Below are 19,814 nucleotides of genomic sequence, written 5' to 3' on the forward strand. Positions count from 1 at the left end.
AGAGATAACTCTGGGAGGCTTACAAACATTAAAATTAATTAGGGCTCCTAGATCCAGGCTGCAAAAGTAAGATAATCACTAGATGGCAACATAGTGTTAGATTTTTTTTGCATCACATATGGGTGGGTATATAAATTAAATATATAAAAATAACTTTTCTACCGTGTAGGTGTTATTTGAATCTTGTAGTCTCCATCCGATATAAACTAATATAATTAGAGCTACATCAGATTTAATGAGGAAGGCTTAGCAAAGACATTATTGCTCATTTATTTTTGTGCTTATATTTATTCCCTTTTCTTCTATGGGTGCCATAATCAAGTAAATCCTGAACATATCTACTCTGATTCTGCTTAGGTATTGGTCTGGACACTTTGGAACTTCCAGAAGATAAATGGCTGATGGCTGAATCTGCCTATCAGTAAGGTATTGGAATAGATTGGCCTTTTTTTATGGATGCTAGTTGAATACAGAGGACAGTGTAGTGGTGTCCACAAGATATGGTCAAAAAGTTAAGCTGGTGGACACAATGGTGTGATTTTTTTTTAATGGTCCTAGTACGACCTCAGAGTGACTCCTCTTTGGCACTGCCACTTTTTTCTGGGTCATAATAAGAACATTCAACTACTTTTCATAGTTTACTATAGTACAAATAAAAGAAAGAAGTTTGTCAAAAGTGATGTGCTTTCAAATAATCTTTCTCGTCCTCGAAAGCATTAACTGCCTTCGCCCTAAAAAGCTTGCCTTGTTTAATTTCTCTGATGACACTATAGCATATAAGTAAGCTTGACTTATTAAATATTAATCTAATACCAAATTAGTCTATGTGACTTTTTCACTTTGGAAATAAACCGGTAACAACTGCAATGGCTCTTAACATGAATTAATTTGTTTTACGGCTAGGCTATGGCTAGGCATAGGGGAGATACAGGTAATACAAAAAAAAGCTATACTGTACTTGCCTTCACAATTCTTAACCACAACATTTTCATTTTTAAGAACAAGAATATTAACAATTTTCTATGAAATCATTTTAGTGCACATGATAAAGTCTTTGATGTAACTCTGAAGTCCAATAATTGTTGGCAATACAAGAAAAATCCAATTTTAAAAAATGGGAACATTTTTATTGAAATTTGGCATGTGCTGATTATACAAGAACAAAGGATTAGCGCTTCAACAATACATGAATGGTAGAGAAACCTGCAAAAACAAATGAAATAAAAAGGTGAAATAATGAAATCACTAGAGAATCTTGAGAGTCCAGATATGAGTTTAAAAGTGTTTTGATATCCATTTATTGAATGGTTATTTATATTTCAATAATAATATATTTAAAATATTGGAAGGTATTTCCCTTTTTATTGCTCAATAATTAGGTAATTATGGCCCAACCATTTTTTTACAGAATCACTAACAAGAATAGAAAATACTTTCAGATTTCCTCCTGATTTGCTCAACCTTGTCCTTTTCTATTCATTTATGAGCACTGAAAAATGAGTTACTTAATAGAGTGTATCTAAGCAAATAATGTAGGATTTAATGATAATTTCATGTAAGATATACACAATTCCTTATTCCTACTGACATGATGCTTTGAACTTTAAATATTATGTAGGTAACATTATCCTTTCCCCTTCATAAGGGATCACATGCAGGTTTCTCAGTGAAAAGGAAGACAGTAAGCAGGAAAAAGAGATAATCTGTACATATAATACACACGCATATGCATGCACACTTGTACTCTGATAATAATACAGACTAGAAAACTGCACAAATTCAGAGGCTTCTTGTCATTATATGCCAGTGCTTCTTATTACTCCAAATATCAAAAATAATGTTATCAGACATGTTCTGGATGGATCATAATTTCTTTCAGAAACAGAGTTTACTGTGTGACTTTGGTCATCTGTATGGGAACTTCTAAGCTGCTCCATTAATGTTTCTAAAGTTGTCGTTTTCATGTCCTTTACTCAAAGTCTGGGAATCTGTACACTGCACATCAACCTGGGCAAGCTTTTGTGTCTCAATCTCTTGCCTTCTAGCTTCTGTTTCCTGCTGTTGCAACATTTGCTCTACTTCTACCTCCAGTTCCAGGTTCTCTTCATCAGCTTCTACTTCCAGCTCTTTCATTAACTCCTCCAATTTCTTTGCCTTTCGGAGTTCATTTTGCTGTATGATGGTGCTCAAGTGCTCTGCAAGTTGTTCTTTCACTTCTGTTTTCTTTTGGAGATCCAGCTTTGCAGTCACATATTCTGATTCTGCTTTATCATAACGCTTTCTGAAAAAAATAATTTATGTTTACTTTTACAGTGTTTTAGCAGGAATAATTCCAACAGGGTCAGAGAAAGGCTTGCATCAAATTAATAGCAAAGCTAACAGAGGAAAGGCCAATAGTAGCAGGGATGGGATAGTGGGATTTCCATTGAGCTTCAGTAGAAGACTCGCACTTTTAAAAGTCTGACATCCTTTAAGCCACTCTGTTATAAAAACCTGAATGGTTACTGAGAGGTAGAAAGTGCTGCCAGGAGCAGAATTTTGCATTGGTATTGCAGCAATTGGCATACTCCATTTCTTGTTTGCTTGCTGTATCTCTTACTGGAAGCCAATTTTTTAAATTGGCAGTTTGCATATTACAAATCAAGACATAAAAACCTAAAGATATTTGAAAGTAGTCATATTTCAGTATTACAATTATCAGAGAGTAATTGAATTATTTCAACATCTATTGAATAACTTTAAAAGACCCAATTTCAACCATAATGCAAAGAAATTAGACCTGTGATCAACACAGCTTTCTTCAGTTTTATTTAGCTTTTCACTGGACAGTGATGCATTATGTCATATTTTTGAATTGCTTGTGCCCACAGGGTATATTAGCAAAATATAACAACAGGGCAAAGCTAACAAGCATTACAGCAAGAAATAAATTTGAAGATAATGAAAGCAGATGCTGATGAAATAATTTTTTTTGTTAAGAAAACACTATAATTTAAAGTAGTAAATCAAACAATACTACTATTAGGAAGAAAAATAGTAATAAGTTGACATTATTCATCAATTTTTAGTTCCTTACCGAGCACATGAATATTCCAAGCTTGCCTGGTCAATCCTATTTCTTAGGATCCCAATATCAGCAGATACCATGTCGTCTAAAGCTTGGAGCTGCTTTTGAATCCGCTTTAATTTAACTGTTTCAGCCTGAGTTCTTTTAGATCTGGGGAAGAAACACATAAATGCATTTGACCTGTACTTATAAACAACTATGCTTTTAAATAGAAGATACGGTTGCCTGATAAAGCCAGACAAAAATTTTGTTTGTTCTTTTATAGTAAATTATAAAAGCAGACTCTATTTCCAGAGAGGGAAGAGAGATTCCCAAGAAACTCTATTCTTTTTTCCTAATAAAAGCTTGAGCTATAGGAAAACATTTTAAAAAACAGAAATTGTTCTTATTTTTTTTATAATTTTTATTCTTTAAAAACAAAAAATACAAAAATCTCATTTCCATTAACAGTTATTGTGTCATTGTATATACATGTTTCTTATTTTGTGACTATACATTATTTTTATCCTTATCCTTCACCCATTCACACCTCTTCTCTCTCCCATGTCGCATAGTATTCTCGATCCTCTTTGCCTTTCAGTTCCATTAGTGAATTTATCTAGTTCAGCACAGTCCATTATTTTTTGAATCAAAACTTCATCTGGTGGTATTTTATCACTCTTCCAATTTTGTGCTAACGTGATTCTTGCTGCAGTTAAGATGTGTACAATAAGGTATCTTTTATCTTTACTCAAATTCCCTTTAATCATACCTAATAAAAATATTTCAGGTTCCAATTTCAATTTATATTTTGTAATCTCAAAAAGCCATCTCTGTATTTTCTTCCAGTATTTTTTGAGCTCTATACATTGCCACCACATACGGAAAAATGTTCCTTTCTTTTGTTTGCAGCATTCTTTTATTTTTTAAGTTTATCCACTCCTTAACCCATAGTAAAATTGGTTGCTTGATAATATGTTTTCCATTTTGGGAGTCCAAGGCCGCCTCTGGTTCTACTATCTTGTAACGTTTTAAATTTTATTCGTGCTTTTCCCCCCATCCATATAAATTTCATTACTGTCCTATCTAATTACTGAAAAAATTTCTTATCCAATTTTATAGGTATTGTTTGAAAATAGTATAATAGTTTCGGTAGTATGTTCATTTTTATGGCTGCTATTCGGCCTAATAGCAATAGTTGTAATTTTCCCCAATTGGCCAGGACTTTCTTTATCTGTAAAAGTAATTTCATATAATTATCCTCTTTTATGGAAGAGCATCTTCCTGTTAACCAAATTCCTAGATATTTAAGTTTTTTGACACATTGTAATCCCAATTTCCTTTCCAATTCTTTTTTTTTTTTTACTTTCTATCAAGTTTTTGGTTATTACTTTTGTTTTATCTTTATTAATTTTTAGTCCTGCTACCACCCCATATTCTTCTAATTCTTGAATTAGATAGGTCCCTGACTCCATTGGATCTTCCACAAAAAACACTAAGTCGTCTGCAAACGCCTGTACTTTATATTCTTCTGTTTTGCTCTTCAGTCCAATTATCTCCTTTCTTTGTCTAATCTGATTTAAAAGCACTTTGGTGGTCAAGATAAAAAGCAGAGGCGACATTGGACATCCCTGCCTAACACCTTTCATAATCTTAAAGTTTTCAGTAATCTCCACATTTATAATTACCCTAGCTTTTTGGTTCGAATAAATTGTGCCAATCATTTTCTTGAATTTAGGTCCAAATCCCATGTTTTCGACCTGTTGGATCAAGAACTGCCAGCTGAGATTGTCGAAGGCCTTCTGAGCATCCAAGAAAATCAATGCTGCCTGCTTTCCCGGGTGGGCCTCATAGTATTCTAATACATTTAATACTATCCTTGTATTGTTCCTTATCTGTCTAGAAGGTAGAAAGCCGTTCTGGTCAATATGAATAAGTTCATTTAATATAATTTTTAGCCTTTCCGACATTATTGTTGCGAATATTTTATAGTCTGCGTTCAGGAGTGAGATTGGTCTATAATTTTTAATCTGTTTGTGATCTAAATCTTCTTTAGGAATTAGTGAGATATTCGCTTCTCTCCATGAATCGGATGATTTGGCAAAGTCTAATACCTCATTGTACACATCTAACATCACTGGTTCAAGACATTCATAAATACACTTATATAGTTCTGCTGGAAGACCATCCGGCCCTGGCGTCTTATTATTTTTCTGCCTTTCAACCGCCCTTTTCAATTCCATGATTATTTCTTTATTTAATATCTCTCTGTTCCTCTCTAATTTCTGGGAGACCTTTCCTTTTCAAATATTGTTCCATCCTCCCTATATAGTTCTTTGAAATATTTTTGTACTATTTTCTTTTTCTCAGTCATTCAATATTCTAATTTTCCATCATCATCCTTCAATTCTTGTATCAACCTTCTTTCTTTTTCTAATCTTAATTTATGGGCTAACCACCTCCCTGGTTTATTTGCATGTTCAAAAAAAATCTGTTTTGCCCTTTTCACCTCTTTAACGCTCTCTTCCTGATTTATAATGTTCAATTTATGCCTAGTGAGAATCATCTCTCTCCTCATTTTTTCATCCTGTGTTTTTTTTTTGTAATCTATTTTCTAGGTCTTTAACCTCCTCCTGTAATTTATTCTGATTTTGCCATCTTTCCTTATTCCTTTTCGCTGTATATGCTGTTACCAGCCCCTTCAAGACTGCCTTTGCTGTATCCCATATATTCCGTAATGATGTTTGCTCCACTGTATTTTCCTTAAAAAAAAAAAAAGTTCCATTTCTTTCTTAATTTTCTCTACAAAATCTTTCTCCTTTAAAATTTGGGGATTAAGTATCCACCTTCTACTCTTCCTTTTCCTTCCTTTCCAAATTATTTTTAATGGGTTATGATCATACATTTGTCATAATCTCTATCAAATCTAGTTGGTATCCTAGTTCTGCATTCATCCACGCCATGTCTAATCTAGACCACGATTTGTGTGGGTTAGAGTAGAACGTGAATTCTTTTCTCCCCAAATTTATTCTCCTCCATCGATCTATCAAATTTAGTTCCTGTGTCACATTGAAAAAAGATCTGGGCAAAATTTTCCTTTTCTTTTTGTTCTTTGCATTACTAAAATAATCCTTCCTTATATCTACTATGGCATTAAGATCTTTCACAATGCATACATTATCTTGTCCCATCTCAATGATTCTCTCATGTAAATCTTTATTGACTTTGGTTGTCATTTAGCGCATAAACTGTAACTAATAACATTGGCTTGTACCCTAATTCTAGTTCAAATATCAAAATTCTCCCTTGTGGGTCTACGTATTTTTCTACTGCCTTAATTTCTTTTTTAACATATACCGCTATCCCTTTCTGTTTTTGATCTGCCAGGGCTACAAATAACCTAATTTAGGATATTCTAAACATTTCCAAAATTGTTTTTTAATATGGACTTCTTGCAGGCATACTATTTCTAATTTCTGTTTGTCTAATCTAGATAGTATCTGTTTCCTTTTAATGGGTGAGTTTAGAGCATTTAGACCATTTCTTTTATTAGATCTTAAAAAGTTCTGATTATCTACTTATAATACAAATACCACTATTACAATACTCATGTGTACTTTGCAGAATCCCCCTTTTTTTTAAAAAAAAATCCCATATATTACCCATTATCCCTAAAAAAATTTCCTTTTCTCCATCTTGTCTTATACCTTTGTAACTTTTCCCCTTTTCCTTTCCTTCTTAGCCTGCCTAAACTTTTACTCCCTCCTCTCCAAACCTCTGCCTTCTTAATTTCCCCTTTCTGTTGCATTCCTCTTTCCTTTTGCTTTCTAGCATTCTGTTGTTTTTGCATCTTCTTTTTCTCTTTCATAAACATTTTTTATTTCTTAAGTCCTTCCTTTTCACTCCTCTCTTTCTCCTTTCTTTCTTAGTCACACCGTTTAGTTCATTAAAAATGGCTTCTTCTTCCTCGGCTTCTTCCAGCTGTTGTTTAATTTGCTGACACATGACAAGCGCCATATCTAGAAAACAAAGGGCTTCTCCCATAACATCTTTGCCTTCTTTCTTTATTTTTAAATATTGTTTTTTTAATTCATCAAGAGATAGAGCCATTTTGAACTGTTTCTTCTTCTCTTTCTGTATCCTCTTATTATTATTAAGCCAGTCAATTATTTCCAAACTTAAAACAGTTCCCAAAAGTCCCAAAATCCCACAGTCATCAAACAGTCCAGGCAGAGTGCAAGCTTCTTCTTTTTACAGTTTCTCTTCTAGGAGTGAAGTCAAATTAGGGAAAGCAGAAACGTCCAATCTGCGCTTTAAATCTTTCTTAGAATTAATTTCTATTCTCTTTATCTTCAAGGCATCTCCTCCAGCAAAGTCTTAGGGTAAAGATTTGTTTTCCCAAGCCTCTCCTTCCCACTTATAACAAAGGAGTTTAGGTTTTACCTTCTATCAAAAGGCTGGTTTCCCTTGTCCATTTGTTAATTCCATAAGGGAGGGAGAGTGACTTCCCCTTTTCGTCACTTTTCTTCGCAGCTGAAAACATCAATCGGGAACATTATAGCTTCCAAGTCATTACTTTCCCAGGTGTTAAATATGTCCTTAAGGTCCCAGTTCGACCAAGAAAAAACTTTCTTTAAAAAAAAAAACTCCTTCTCCCTCCTGCGCATTCTTTATCCAGTTGCCGGCTTCTTTATGGCGGCCATAAAAGACCACCGCTGCACCGTCTTGAGAGAAGGGGGTTATTGCCGGCTGGGGGGTTGCGCGCCCCTCACCCCGTCCGGATCCCCCCTTTCTTCAGCTGCCCCAACAGGGCAGCCTTAGCCTCAAATCCGTCAGGATCGGAGGCACCAAGGCAGCTAGCACAGCAGGGATCGCAGAGAAAGCGAATCCCTGCTGTCACCGAAGCCGACAAACCGGAAGTCCAGCATTTAGACCATTTAACGATAATAGCTTCATTTCTGTTTCTGTCTTTCTACTTGTGGGATATTATCTGTCTTCTGTTAATTCTAGTCTCTCTTTGCGGGTGTGTTCTTAATCTTTTCCTCCTTGTTCTCTTCTTCTTGTTCTCGGCCTCCTATATCTTGCTGTTGTTGTTCTTCTTGGCTTTCTGTCTCTAGCTCCTCTCTACCGCTGCTTTCTTCTTCTGTTCCTCCAATCTACTTATAGAAATCTTGCGCCTTGTCTAAGTTATCTATCCTGATCCTCTTTTCCTGCCATGTTACCAACAAGCCTTCTGGAATTAACCATTGAAACATTATGTTCTTCTGGGTGAGTTGTATTGCCAAAAACTTAAGAGTCTTTTCTCTGTTCGTGCACCTTCTTGGGAACCTGTTTCAGAGTTTACACTTCTTTATCTTTATAAACGAATGGTTCGTCTCGCGTTATCTTGTATATTATGTCACGTACTTGTTTCCTGGCAAATCGCATGTGGACTTCCCTGGGTAACCTGTTACATCGAGCGTAACTCATTTGAACTTTATAGGCCTCGTTGATTTCTAGTAGGATCTCTCGGGTCTCCCCTTGTAAAGCTGGTGCAAATAATTCGGCCATAAGCACATTCAGATTTTCATCTCCTTTCAATGATGTTTTGACCCTCAAGTAATAGGCAGCATGGTCCATCTCTAGGTGGATAATCTGTTCTTCTAATCTTTTATTTATTGTCATCATCCTGTTGTCCATTAGTTCCAGTTTCTTTTCATTGTGTACTGTTCTAAGTTCCACCTCTTCTAGTTTCTGCTCATTCTTTTGCATTGTTTGCCTTATAGTATCAACTTTGTCCTCTAATTTATTAATATTGCCTTTCAATTCCATATGATTTTGCGAAATATTCTCTTGTGTTTCTGTTCTTGCATTTTAAGCATAGTTTCTTGAATGGTCATTAATGAAGCCTGTATTGTTTGCATATTGGCCACTGTTTGTTTTTCTGCCCCTGACATCCTCTCAATCACCTTTTGACCTGCCGGTGATGTAATTATCAATGTTGGACTGGATGTTGTCTTCTTTGCTGTTCTCCAGGCTGATGTCATGGCACTTGTCTTATTTTCAAGCTCTATTTATTTCTACTTATTTTATTATCTCCTTTACAATATATTTTAAACTAATCTCTTACTTTCAATTTGTTCTTTTCAAATCTCTTTAATCTAATTATATAGAATTAGCACCACTTATTATCCCTTTCTCTATCTCAAAGTCAATATCACTATATATCTAACAACATCCTACTCGGACAAAGCCCTCCTGCCTTTCCTTGTGCACGAAGTATTAAATTTATTCTTTTTTCCTTTTATCTATAATAAAAGGGAGAATCTAATTTCTGTTTACATATAATCACCTATACACTTCTCTTAATACTGTAATCAAAACTTATTTATCACTAATTTCCTTAATTCAATACACAATACTTAATCAAAGTAATTATAACCTCAAATATCACCCCAATAGAGAAGGAAAGACAAAAAAGCCCCCCCACTTTAGTTTCTTAATTCACTTTTAACTTAGAGCAATAATCCAGTAGCCAGGTATTTGCCAATTGAAAGATCTATATCTGCATGTATCTCTATATATCTTACTCAAGCACCCCTTTTCTATTTCTTTCTATACATAATGTATTGTAGTTTCTCCATTATACAATAAAAGAGGGGTCAAAGTTTAGGTCCTCTATACTCACAACAATATATATTCTTCTTAAACTCTTAATATCCTACTCTAAGATTATTTATCACTAATAATCAGTATTTAGTCAAGATAACTATACCATCAAAGTTATTTCAAACTAAAGAAGGAAAAAGCCTCCTTTTTGATTTCTTATACCCACAATCACCTTAAGACAGTGCTCTAATAGACAAATACATTCAAATCATACAGGTCATACAGATCATGTTAATTATATAAATCAAACTTATATTTCAATACCGGCCTATTTTGTTCTCTTTAAAGTTTACAGTTCATACACTTCACTCAAAGTTTCCCTTTTCTTTTTTCTCCAATCTCACCATCTCAGTCCAAACCGTTTTCCACTCTCTTCTCTCTTCCACTTTGTCTTTCTACTACTCCCTCCAAGTCTCTCTCTTTATAAGTCCACTCGTACCTTCTCCATTTCTTTCCAATCCTCCTTCATCATCTCTTTCAGCCCACTCTCTGCCAAATTGTCTTCTTCTCCGCTCCCATTAATGTCCTGCCATCTCCTTCCGCTTGAAAATTGCTCAGTCACTCCTTTCTCCATGCCTCGCCTTTCTCACCTCTGTCGTCCCGACTTTCCTTCTGATCCTTTCAACGTCTCTCCACTTCCACTTCACCTCCTCCTTCCAAGACTTTCTTTTCTTTCCTTCGTATCGCTCTCACATCCCGATCGGATTTCACTTTCTCCTTCTCCGCTCGCCACATGGGTCTCGTAATTGCCCTCCGTCCAAGAAGCAGAGATAAGTCAAGCGTGTCTCCCTTATCACCTTCTTTTCGCCACCTCCTCCTCTGGCTTCCCTGGATTTTCTTCTTCTCCCACCAGTTCTTGTCTTATTTCAATCTCCACCTTTCAGCTTCCTAGAACTATTCACTTCCAACATATACCCCCACTCCTTCAGTCTCTTTCCATTTGTAAAAAGTGCTGAATCACAGCTCTTTCTTACTGTCTCGCCGCCTGTACTATGGGGTTATCCCCCCTCATTGAAGCTCTTTTTTCCTCGGAAACAAGTTCAAATGTACTTTTGGCAAATCATCACGGATGTAACTTTGGGATTTTAACTTCAATGACACTTTCTGTTGATAATCTTCTCACTTCCTCCTCATTCACGGTTCAGCCATGGCCTCGGGTCTGCCATAATAAAATGACAGACACTTTCACTTCGGATTTTCAGGGGTTTCCCTTCTTGCTGGCTGGCGATCACATTTTGTCTTGCCGTCTTCCAGGCTTCCCCTCTTCTCTGCTTGGCTCTCCAGGCTCCTCACGCCCCGAAGGGTCCCCAAAAGTGAAAAAAATGGGATCCAGAGATGAAGACCGCTCTCCCTTCACCCTTTCACTAAGGCATCACCGCCAGAAGCTCCCAGAAATTGTGCTTAAAATAGACATCAGTTTAATAAATTTCATATCTCCTGCCAAATCATATACTTGCTTCTAACAAATCAATTTAAAATATGAGAAAAGTTTTACTACAAGCATCTGAAACTCAAAACTGGAAAACTAAATGCCTTTATCATGCTACCACAATTCCAGCACTCACTGAACAGCATTACATATTCCCACCAGCTTCCATTTACGCTGCATCATTCTCCTGAAAGGATGTCTATTATTCTCAAGAGAATTTTTTTAACAAAATGTATTCAAGGCCACATATCCATTTGCAAGAAGAAAAGCAGCTAGCAATTTTCAACCTGGATTTTCTAAGGACAACTTTGGGAAAGGAAACCTGCTACATTTTAGATGTTCTGAATTAGAACTCATGCCATCATTTGCCACTGCCTATGGTGGTTAGGACTCATGGTAAAAGTCTCAAGGTACATGAACAAAAACAGTTTGAGGAACCCTTATGAAACTAATGGGATTATATTTTCAAGTGTCTTTATCTGATTTGCATACTATTTGAATGTAGCTAACTACCGTGTTTCTCCAACAATACGGCCTCCACCAATAGGAAGGGCCAGCATGATTTCTAGGCATGAGGTGAAATTAAGCCCCGCCCCTAAAATTTAGGCCTATTCAAACCATGCTTTTCCCCGCCATTTCTCACATCGTTTGTTAGAACTACACGAGGTGAAGAGAAATGGGCAGGGGAAGGGCGGGGGGGATGGGGAGAAAACTTGCCTTTAGGAGTACCCTGCAGGTAGCCTAGGCTAGAATACCCCAATAGCCAATAGAAGCTCCCCGAAGGCAGAGTCCCCAGCCGCTTCAGGGCATGGCATGGCTACCCGTGTCCCCTCGCCTTTCGGGCAGTCTCTTTCGGGCGATGGAAGCTCCCCAAATGCAGTCACCAGCTACTTCAATCGGCCAGTAGAAGCGGCCTCACAGTGGCCCTCGCTGCGAGGCCGCTTCTACCGGCGGATTGAATAGCTGGTGACTGCATTTGGGGAGCTTCCATCACCCGAAAGAGACTGCCTAAAGACAAGGGGACATGGGCAGCCACGCCTCGCCCTGAAGCAGCTGAGGACTCTGCCTTCAAGGGAGCTTTCGTCTGCCGATAGAAGCGGCCTCATGGCGAGGGGAGTGTGTGTGTGTGTGCGCACTCGCCCTGAGGCCGCTTCTACCGGTTGATCAAAGTGTCTGGTGACTGCATTTGGGGAGCTTCTATCGCCCGAAAGAGACTGCCTAAAGGCGAGGGGACACGGGCAGCAACGCCACGCCCTGAAGCAGCTGGGGACTCTGCCTTCGGGGAGCTTTCATCGGGCCATAGAAGCGGTCTCGCAGCGAGGTATGTGCGTATGGGCTGCTCTAGGTGGGGGAGGAAATTAAATCACCACCGAAAAGACGGCCTACCCGTTTTTTCAGGGGTCAAAAAAAAATAAGGCCCAGCCGGTATTCAGGCAGCTAACTTTAAAAAAATAGTTACATAGAAACTTAAAATTAAGACTATTTAAATAAAACCTTGACAAGACTTTAATTTCTATCATATTTAAAGAAGGAGGGCTGCAAAATAGAATGAAGTGGACTTGATTAACTAATATAGAACACAAAATGTGCACTGTTTTTTTCCAGCTATAAGACCCCATACCTTTCAGCAATTGCTTTAGCAAGGAAAGCCTTTTTGCGTTTATTTTTTTCTTCCATCAGTTTCTGCTCTTGTTGAAGGATTTCCCACCGAGACTTCTCCTGCCTGAACAATAACAAAATAAAAGAATCAATAAATAATTCTATTCCTTTTTGTCTCTTTATTTATATGGCCACTCATCTCATAAGAAACTTGGGCAAAATACAGCAAATTTCTTAAACTAGTCTTTGTAATAAATAATTGTTGATATATCTAACATTTTTTTCAACATTTGAAAAATCCCAAGAAATTTTCCAATGCTAAGCCTGGATTCAAAGTCAGGTCTCTTAGATATACTTCAGATCTTAGTTATCCTCCCTAAAAGTTCCTGCATTCCTCAAGAAGGCTACATGATCAAATAGTATGGATGTGAGAAAGGACAAGTGTTACAAGATCCAAAAGACAGAAAATCTATAAATTACACAGATTAGGGCCCCCAGAGTAATCTTAAATAGAAGTAGCACATAGCGTGATACTTCTGAATATGATTTCCTTTGACTTCTATAGGTATGCCCTCTCTGCAAATGAGGAGGAGCCTTTGAAGGTCAAACTAAAACCTCAGGAAAGGTCACATACAGCAATCACAGAATAATTATTCCTAGTTGACAAAGTATCGACTAGTTAATGATGATTCTACAGAGGGAGGTGGCCTGACATTATAGAAAACATAGAATTCCTCAGGTGTAGTACACTAGACAAAACATTCCAAAACAAAAAGAGAAAGTTTAGAAAGTTCTTGTTACCTAATACCCTAAAACCACTGAAAAATATGTGCATGTCAGTTTACTATAAAAAATCTCCAATTAAATTATCAGGGATGGTAAAATTCTTGCAATGTTATCACAGACTTACTAACAATTCCATTTTCTTTTTCACAAGTGGACAACTTGTTGCTGCAGTTGGGTCACTATTACAAGACTGTTTAAGTCCAACTTCCACCTCTTGACTTCTGGCCTCCTGTTGCTCAACCTTCTCCAGAGGTGACAATGCTGCTCCATCTGGAAGTTCCAATTTTTCTTCTATCTTCTGAGGCACCTTTTTCTGCTGCAGACATTGGCGGCTTTTGTTTACTGAAGTCCCTTGATTCTGTTGTTTGGACAGGGGTCCTGACAGATCAAAATAGCACAAACAGGTAGATGTTAGTTTTACACAGCTGAAAAAAAATCACTTCTGACAAAGAAATGTATGTGAGATCATAAGTCCTGAGTTTAGCCCGCATAAAAACTATTTAAAGTATTTTAAGTTGGCATGGTATTAATTGATATTTAAAAATTATAAACAAACTATTGGCCCAAACTACTAAGAAACACATTTCTACAGCTCCTGCTAACATTACAAGTAGTACATAGACCTAATTTGCAATATATGGTAAACTTTCTTTAAGCCCATCAGTTCCTTGTTGCCATACTTTCATATATCTACGAGAAGAGGATATTGATATACAATGGCAGAACTTTTCCATTTTTATTCAAAAGAACTGAGATTTGCAGACCAGCACTAATTTTGGAATCAAGTCTTTTTTTTCATGACAACAGTTTTTCTTTTTAAATTAATGTCAATAAAGAACATGAATCAAGGATTTGTCCTTTGCATCTTTACTCCCCACCTCTGCCCAAATAACAATACCAGTAATTTTCCCTGAATATTAGCCACAGAAATTCAGACTGATGTAAGCTGGAGTCAAAACCCATGTAGACTCTAACAAGTTATCTGTCCTTACCACTTTCCTTTGGGAAAGAAGATTCATTATATTCTTTGTTTTTGTAGGAAAATTGGCAGATGATGGAAAAGTCTGCAAGGTCCCAGAGACTCTCAAACTCTGGTTTCTTAAATAGGGTTTGGTCTGGGAGATTATTTAGGCCTTGGGTAAATAGTTGCTAAGAGCCCAATTCTACTCTGCCAAGGCACTTTCTTTGAAGCTCATTCTCATTCATAAACCTCTTCCCCCTCTGAGAATTTTGAGGATCTAGTAAGGGAAAGTTAATATTCTGAGGTACCTGTTTCCTTGTACTGTATAAAGCGTTACAAACTACAGAAGAGAATAGTTCTCCCTATATTATGGCATTTATTTATTAACTATCCCATAGTTAACTGTCATAGTTTATTAACTATATCCCATCTTTATTCTGAATAAGTCAAAGCAACATAAACAGTGTACACTCTCCTATTTTCTCTACAACAACTCAGAAAGTAAATGAGCTGGGCTGAGAGTACAATCGACCCGAAGGAACCCAGCTCCTGTGCCTAAAGGAGGGCTAGCATTTATGGTCTTAGTTTCTAGTGCTGTATCTTAACCAACCCGACTCTCGGTTTGGGCTGAATCTTGCAACGATCTACTTTTACATTCATTAAAAGGGGGGGTGGGCGCAATAATCTTGTCTTAATCCGAAATTTTGTAAATAATGCCTGTTCCCCTGCGGCAGATAAATCCAGAGACCTCCTAGCTCATCCTTGCTTTCTCTACATAACGCCCGACGCATTTCCTTAGAGAAAGCTCCTCCGAAATTAAGGGGGTCTTATTCCCATTCTGGCAGACCACCCTAGCCTATGCGCCTCGCGCGTGCCCCCCACCCCCACCCCGGGGAGATGACGTCAGAGGAGAGGAACCGTTGAGCTGCTTTGGAATCGTGGAATTCCAGCCGCTCCGGTCTCCGCCAATCCCAGCAGCCCACGCCGCTCTTCGCTTCCACGAGTGCTGCTGCTAACATCTTTCCTCGCTGGGATTACCTTTGCGATGGCCCTGAAGCTGCCGAAGCTCCTGCTCCGAGAATCCGGCCCAACCCCCTGCCATAGTGCCTCCTCCGGGCCCACTCCGCCTTCCGCTGCCACGTCTCCAAAGCCCGCCCCGCGTCTTGGGAAAATCCGGCCTTCCTTGAGGCCTCGCGCGGTTTGCTGAGCGTCTCTATACACGTGCAGTCATGGAAACGAAAGGCATATCTCTACTTAGCGGCCTCGCCTCGCTTTGGGTGGGGTGCCATATATTTATTTGCTGCTCATCTCCGAGGCAGCGATTTCGGTCCGCCTGCTGAGTCACCGAACGGGAGCGCGCCGCCGAGTATCTGATTGCGCGGCGGTGGAGCGCAACCCTGTCGCTTCTAAAGTCTGGTTGGTGGTGTTAGTTTGAACGTGAGCTTGCAAGTACCGAGGTCAAGAGGGCTTAGGACCATGCTTACGCGGCCCAATTTTTCTCCATTCACAGAATACACTGGATTCACCACACCTGCTTCCCTTCAGTTCCATTGCTACCAATGCGGCTAGCAGTTGGTGGCTCACTGTGTCACGTGGATGTAAACCCTTGTTCTGGAAGAAGAAACGATCCCGGGAGTGGCTGCTTGTACTGGATCGAAGAAGAATTTTAAATACACAAACCCTTTGGGAAAGCTGAGGGACTGATGTATTGGGCAGAAAAAGTTGGGCGGAAAAAGTCCCACCGAGATCACTGAGGTGCAATAAAGAAAAATAGCGGCTATGACAGGTTCATTCCTGGACTGCGGCTGGAAACCTTTCAATGTTATGCTGCAAAATGACATTTGGGCTGAATTTCATCAGTTTCCATCATTACATTATGCATTAAAAATAGGGCAAAGCTGGGTTTGTTTGCATCAAAGATGCATTCTTCAAAGATGCTGCATTATTTTACCGCAGGCTTAGTGTAATTTCTGAACTCACTAATTATAAAATAGATGCAGGTAACACATTTGTTCTGAATATCAGATGGAATTCTGCCATAAATTTGAAGTCATCAGTCCTTCCTTCTTTCCTTCTCCCTCCCTCCTTCCTTCCTATGTCCACACATGGAATAAGTTGAAGAATATTTCTCTGTCTTCTTTGTTTTATACATATACATACACATACATACATACATATATTTCCCACTACTATATTCCAGATGCTAATTTATTTCCAACTTTAGCATTCCTTTCTCATAATTAGTATGACATATTTAGGTGCTACAATTTACCATAGCACTATTCAACTTCTGCTTTTTCTGCATTTCTGGTTGGAATAACACCATACTGTATGACTGAGCGACTTCACTTGGATTCAAATTGAAATTGTTTTATCGTATTTAGATTTTGATGCACTCTTGTTAAACATTATGCTATTCCACTTATATGACTTTCGTATCTGCAAGAGAAGATTTTATTCTCATCTGATATTTATGGCAAAAAAAGTTTTTGCAGCTCCTAATTTCTCTTTGCCTCTGGGCATTATAATCAGTTGGATTTTGTGTTTTAATCCAGCCACATCATAAGCCTTTGTGCTACTTCTACTTGCCTTCTATTCTCCACCCAACAACTTGTTAATTATCTTCTAATCTGGGATGATGGTGAATGTGATTTATTTTTCAGTATCATGTTGTCATTGTGCTGATTGTGAATGGATTTGGATTTCTTGATAGACTTCTGAAGTTTGACACTTCTAGTGGACTGTGTTCAGTCTGATCTCCTGTCTGTGACAGGTCATGAATTCTTTTATAAATATACACTCCCAGTGGTACAGCTCATAATGTCATTAGGATGTAGAAGCTCCTTGATCGCTACAAGGTCAGGATCTATGAAGGGGACATCAAAGTAGAGGTAATTTATTTCTAAATGTGCAGCTCTTTGAACGTTTACTGGAAGCAATCATCTCAGAGCATAGGTAGGCTTATTTTGAAGGAGACACATGATGAGGGTGCAAGATAGCTAGTTAAATATATTGCAGGTCCATATAATTATGACTTCTAGATAGCAATGCAAACTATAAATACTTGTGTGTTTAGCCTGATTCTGAAATACACATACTTGGAAGTAAACCTGACAGATTTCTTCAATCCTGTGAACCTTCAAATTTCCCTCCCCCTCTCATCAACATGTACAAGATCAAACTGTTATAATAATCCAGCAGGCTAAAGCATAACTAATACTGCTTATGCGGCAATGTGGATCTTAATCATATGCCATCATGCCCTTCACAGTTGCACACTTGTCAGATCTGTAAAGGATTAGCAGAGGCTCTAAAGTTCTGCCATCAGAGACCTTTGAGGAATATTCATAACTGAATGACCATGTATAATCCCTGAGATTTATCTCTGAAACATTTTAACAGCTTCTGCATGACTAACACAACCCATATGTACATTCACAGTACTTTATCCTCAACAGAGAAAGAAGGTTCTGGCAGTCACACTCAATATCCTAATTACATGGTGGATATATGTTTACTTGAAAATAAGGCCAATTGATTGCTTAGAATTGTAGGTTTTCAGTCTATGCAATGTGTGTCTACTTAGAAAAACAGCTTGTTTATACTTTGTGGGGTTTTACTGTCAGATGAGCACAGTCTCAAAAATGATTTGACTGTTCCTGTTTCTAATTATTTATCTGACTGCGGATTATATTGATAGTTGATTGAGTAATACTGATTCTGTCCTAAAATAAAAATGTAAAACTCACACTAGGTTTATTGCTCATTTTTCTATTAATTTTCTGGGTTAGTTTATGATCTGTAGGAGCTGATGCAGTTTCAACTGTAGATTTGTTCACTTGCATGTGGTAAAGAAATAATGTTGTACTTGACATATTATTGCATTCCAACTTGTCTGTAAATGGTGAGGGTCAAAGACAATGGTTCAGCAACAATTAAAGAGCCTCCTTTTGTTTTTGTTATTGTTCAGCTATTTCTGATTGTTGTGACTTGATTGACAATTTACCAGCATTGTCTGTCAGTAAACTGTTTCTTTGAGTTCTCCTGAGCTAATGATCATGTCATCTGTGAAAATATCTTTGCACCTGCTCTTCTGTTGGCATCTTTCTTTAATTGCCTTTGATTTTTCCTTGAATCAGGATTTTCTTCTTTTGCATTCTTATTACATATCCAAATATTGAAGCTTTATTACCGTATTTCCCCATGTATAAGCCACCCCTTTTTTCCAAAATTTTCAAGCCCAAAAAGTAGGGGGGTGGCATATACAAAGCAGGTACACTTTTTATACATGAAAAATGCATAAAATAATAAAGTAGGAATAAACTGGTTTTCCAGCAGTATGCTATACTTTTTTGTAAAATTGTACGTGATGATACGATTACGAGTGCGAGTCGCGATAGAAATGCATACGCTAGGCATCGGCCTGAATGCTTCGTTCCTACTCTCGTTCCGATGCGTAGATTGCTAGCGTCGCCCGCACCGTTTCGGCGTCATGACCGAAGTTGTAGATCTAGCGTCGAATTTTGTTTCTTTGTAAATTTTCTTTCTTCATAACTTGTTTCTCTAATAAAATATTTTTTTCAAAACTTCACAGTCCAAAAATTGGGGGGGGTGGCTTATACAAAGGGGGTGCTTATACATGGGGAAATACGGGTAGTGCTTCCAATAAGTAGTCTGGTTTTACTTTATCTTATATAGAATGATTTGTTGTCCTTACAGTTGTCCTCATATCTTTGTTGTCAGTGTGATACTCTCTGTGTGTTGTTTAGATTTAGATGTTTCTTTATTTTAAGGCTGTCCATGAATGTGTGAACCTAGGAAGTTAAACATCTTAACTATAATCACTTTCTTCATCTATTTTCGGTAGATTAGCATTGCCTTTTGGTGTAATCTTAGACGTTGAGTTTTTAAATGCTAAGCAGCAGATTGCTTTTGCATTCTCTTATTGTTGCTTAAAAGACATTTGTGAAATCTTTATCATTTCTGGTCATTAAAATGCAATCTCTTATTTAATATTCCTGATCTTTATTCCATTGTTAAAATTTCTATTTTGCCTAATTTAGCCTTTCTTATGATATATCCAGCAAATAGTTATTGGGGCCCTTTTTCCCATATACTGTATATTTCCCATATATATGCTATACGTCTTATTTTAACTATTACTATCTTGTCTTCATATGCATTCTTCAGCCTGGCATAGTCATGTATCTAATGTGCTGTGATTTACCCATTTGAAAGACATTGATTAATCAAGAAACAGAAATAGATGTCCTTTTGAAATTCCCTTACCTTTTCCATTATCCATTAGATATTAACAGTGGGATCTCAGGTGCCTCTTTCTCTTC

At 37.6% G+C, this 19,814-nt stretch overlaps 1 protein-coding gene and 1 long non-coding RNA gene across 7 annotated transcripts; one reads left to right on the forward strand and one right to left on the reverse strand.

Annotated features, from left to right (window-relative positions):
• Positions 1-1,102: 1,102 nt before the first annotated feature.
• Positions 1,103-15,635, reverse strand: GORAB (golgin, RAB6 interacting). Of its 6 annotated transcripts, none has more exons than XM_026703428.2 (5): positions 15,508-15,635; positions 13,637-13,886; positions 12,745-12,846; positions 3,077-3,217; positions 1,103-2,281 (listed from the first exon to the last, which is right to left on the reverse strand). In XM_026703428.2, exons 1-5 carry the CDS (start codon positions 15,569-15,571, stop codon positions 1,924-1,926), a joined length of 915 nt encoding a protein of 304 aa, XP_026559213.1. In that variant the 5' UTR covers positions 15,572-15,635; the 3' UTR covers positions 1,103-1,923. The 6 variants fall into 6 exon arrangements, with proteins under 6 accessions (XP_026559213.1, XP_087786645.1, XP_087786642.1 ...); XM_087930519.1 differs by having other exon boundaries at positions 13,633-13,886; positions 15,508-15,589; XM_087930516.1 differs by lacking the exon at positions 15,508-15,635 and adding an exon at positions 15,218-15,454.
• A 127-nt stretch (positions 15,636-15,762) lies between these two features.
• On the forward strand, positions 15,763-18,431 carry LOC148126240 (uncharacterized). Its single transcript, XR_015743027.1, has 2 exons — positions 15,763-15,885; positions 15,980-18,431. It is a non-coding gene; the product is annotated as an uncharacterized LOC148126240 (long non-coding RNA).
• The last annotated feature ends 1,383 nt before the right edge of the window (positions 18,432-19,814 follow it).

This window comes from Pseudonaja textilis, chromosome 3, assembly GCF_049901715.1.
Source record: "Pseudonaja textilis isolate UNSWEBS1 chromosome 3, rPseTex1.2, whole genome shotgun sequence".
Taxonomy (NCBI): Eukaryota; Metazoa; Chordata; class Lepidosauria; order Squamata; family Elapidae; genus Pseudonaja; species Pseudonaja textilis.

Excerpts from the sequence above, each read along its gene's own strand:
- GORAB (XM_026703428.2), bottom strand. The coding sequence starts at position 15,571 with ATGGCAGGGGGTTGGGCCGGATTCTCGGAGCAGGAGCTTCGGCAGCTT. Across the intron at positions 12,847-13,636 it reads GTGAAAAAGAAAATGGAATT|GCAGGAGAAGTCTCGGTGGG; the intron begins GTTAGTAAGTCT and ends GTTATTGTTCAG. Across the intron at positions 2,282-3,076 it reads TTGGAATATTCATGTGCTCG|AAAGCGTTATGATAAAGCAG; the intron begins GTAAGGAACTAA and ends TATTTTTTTCAG.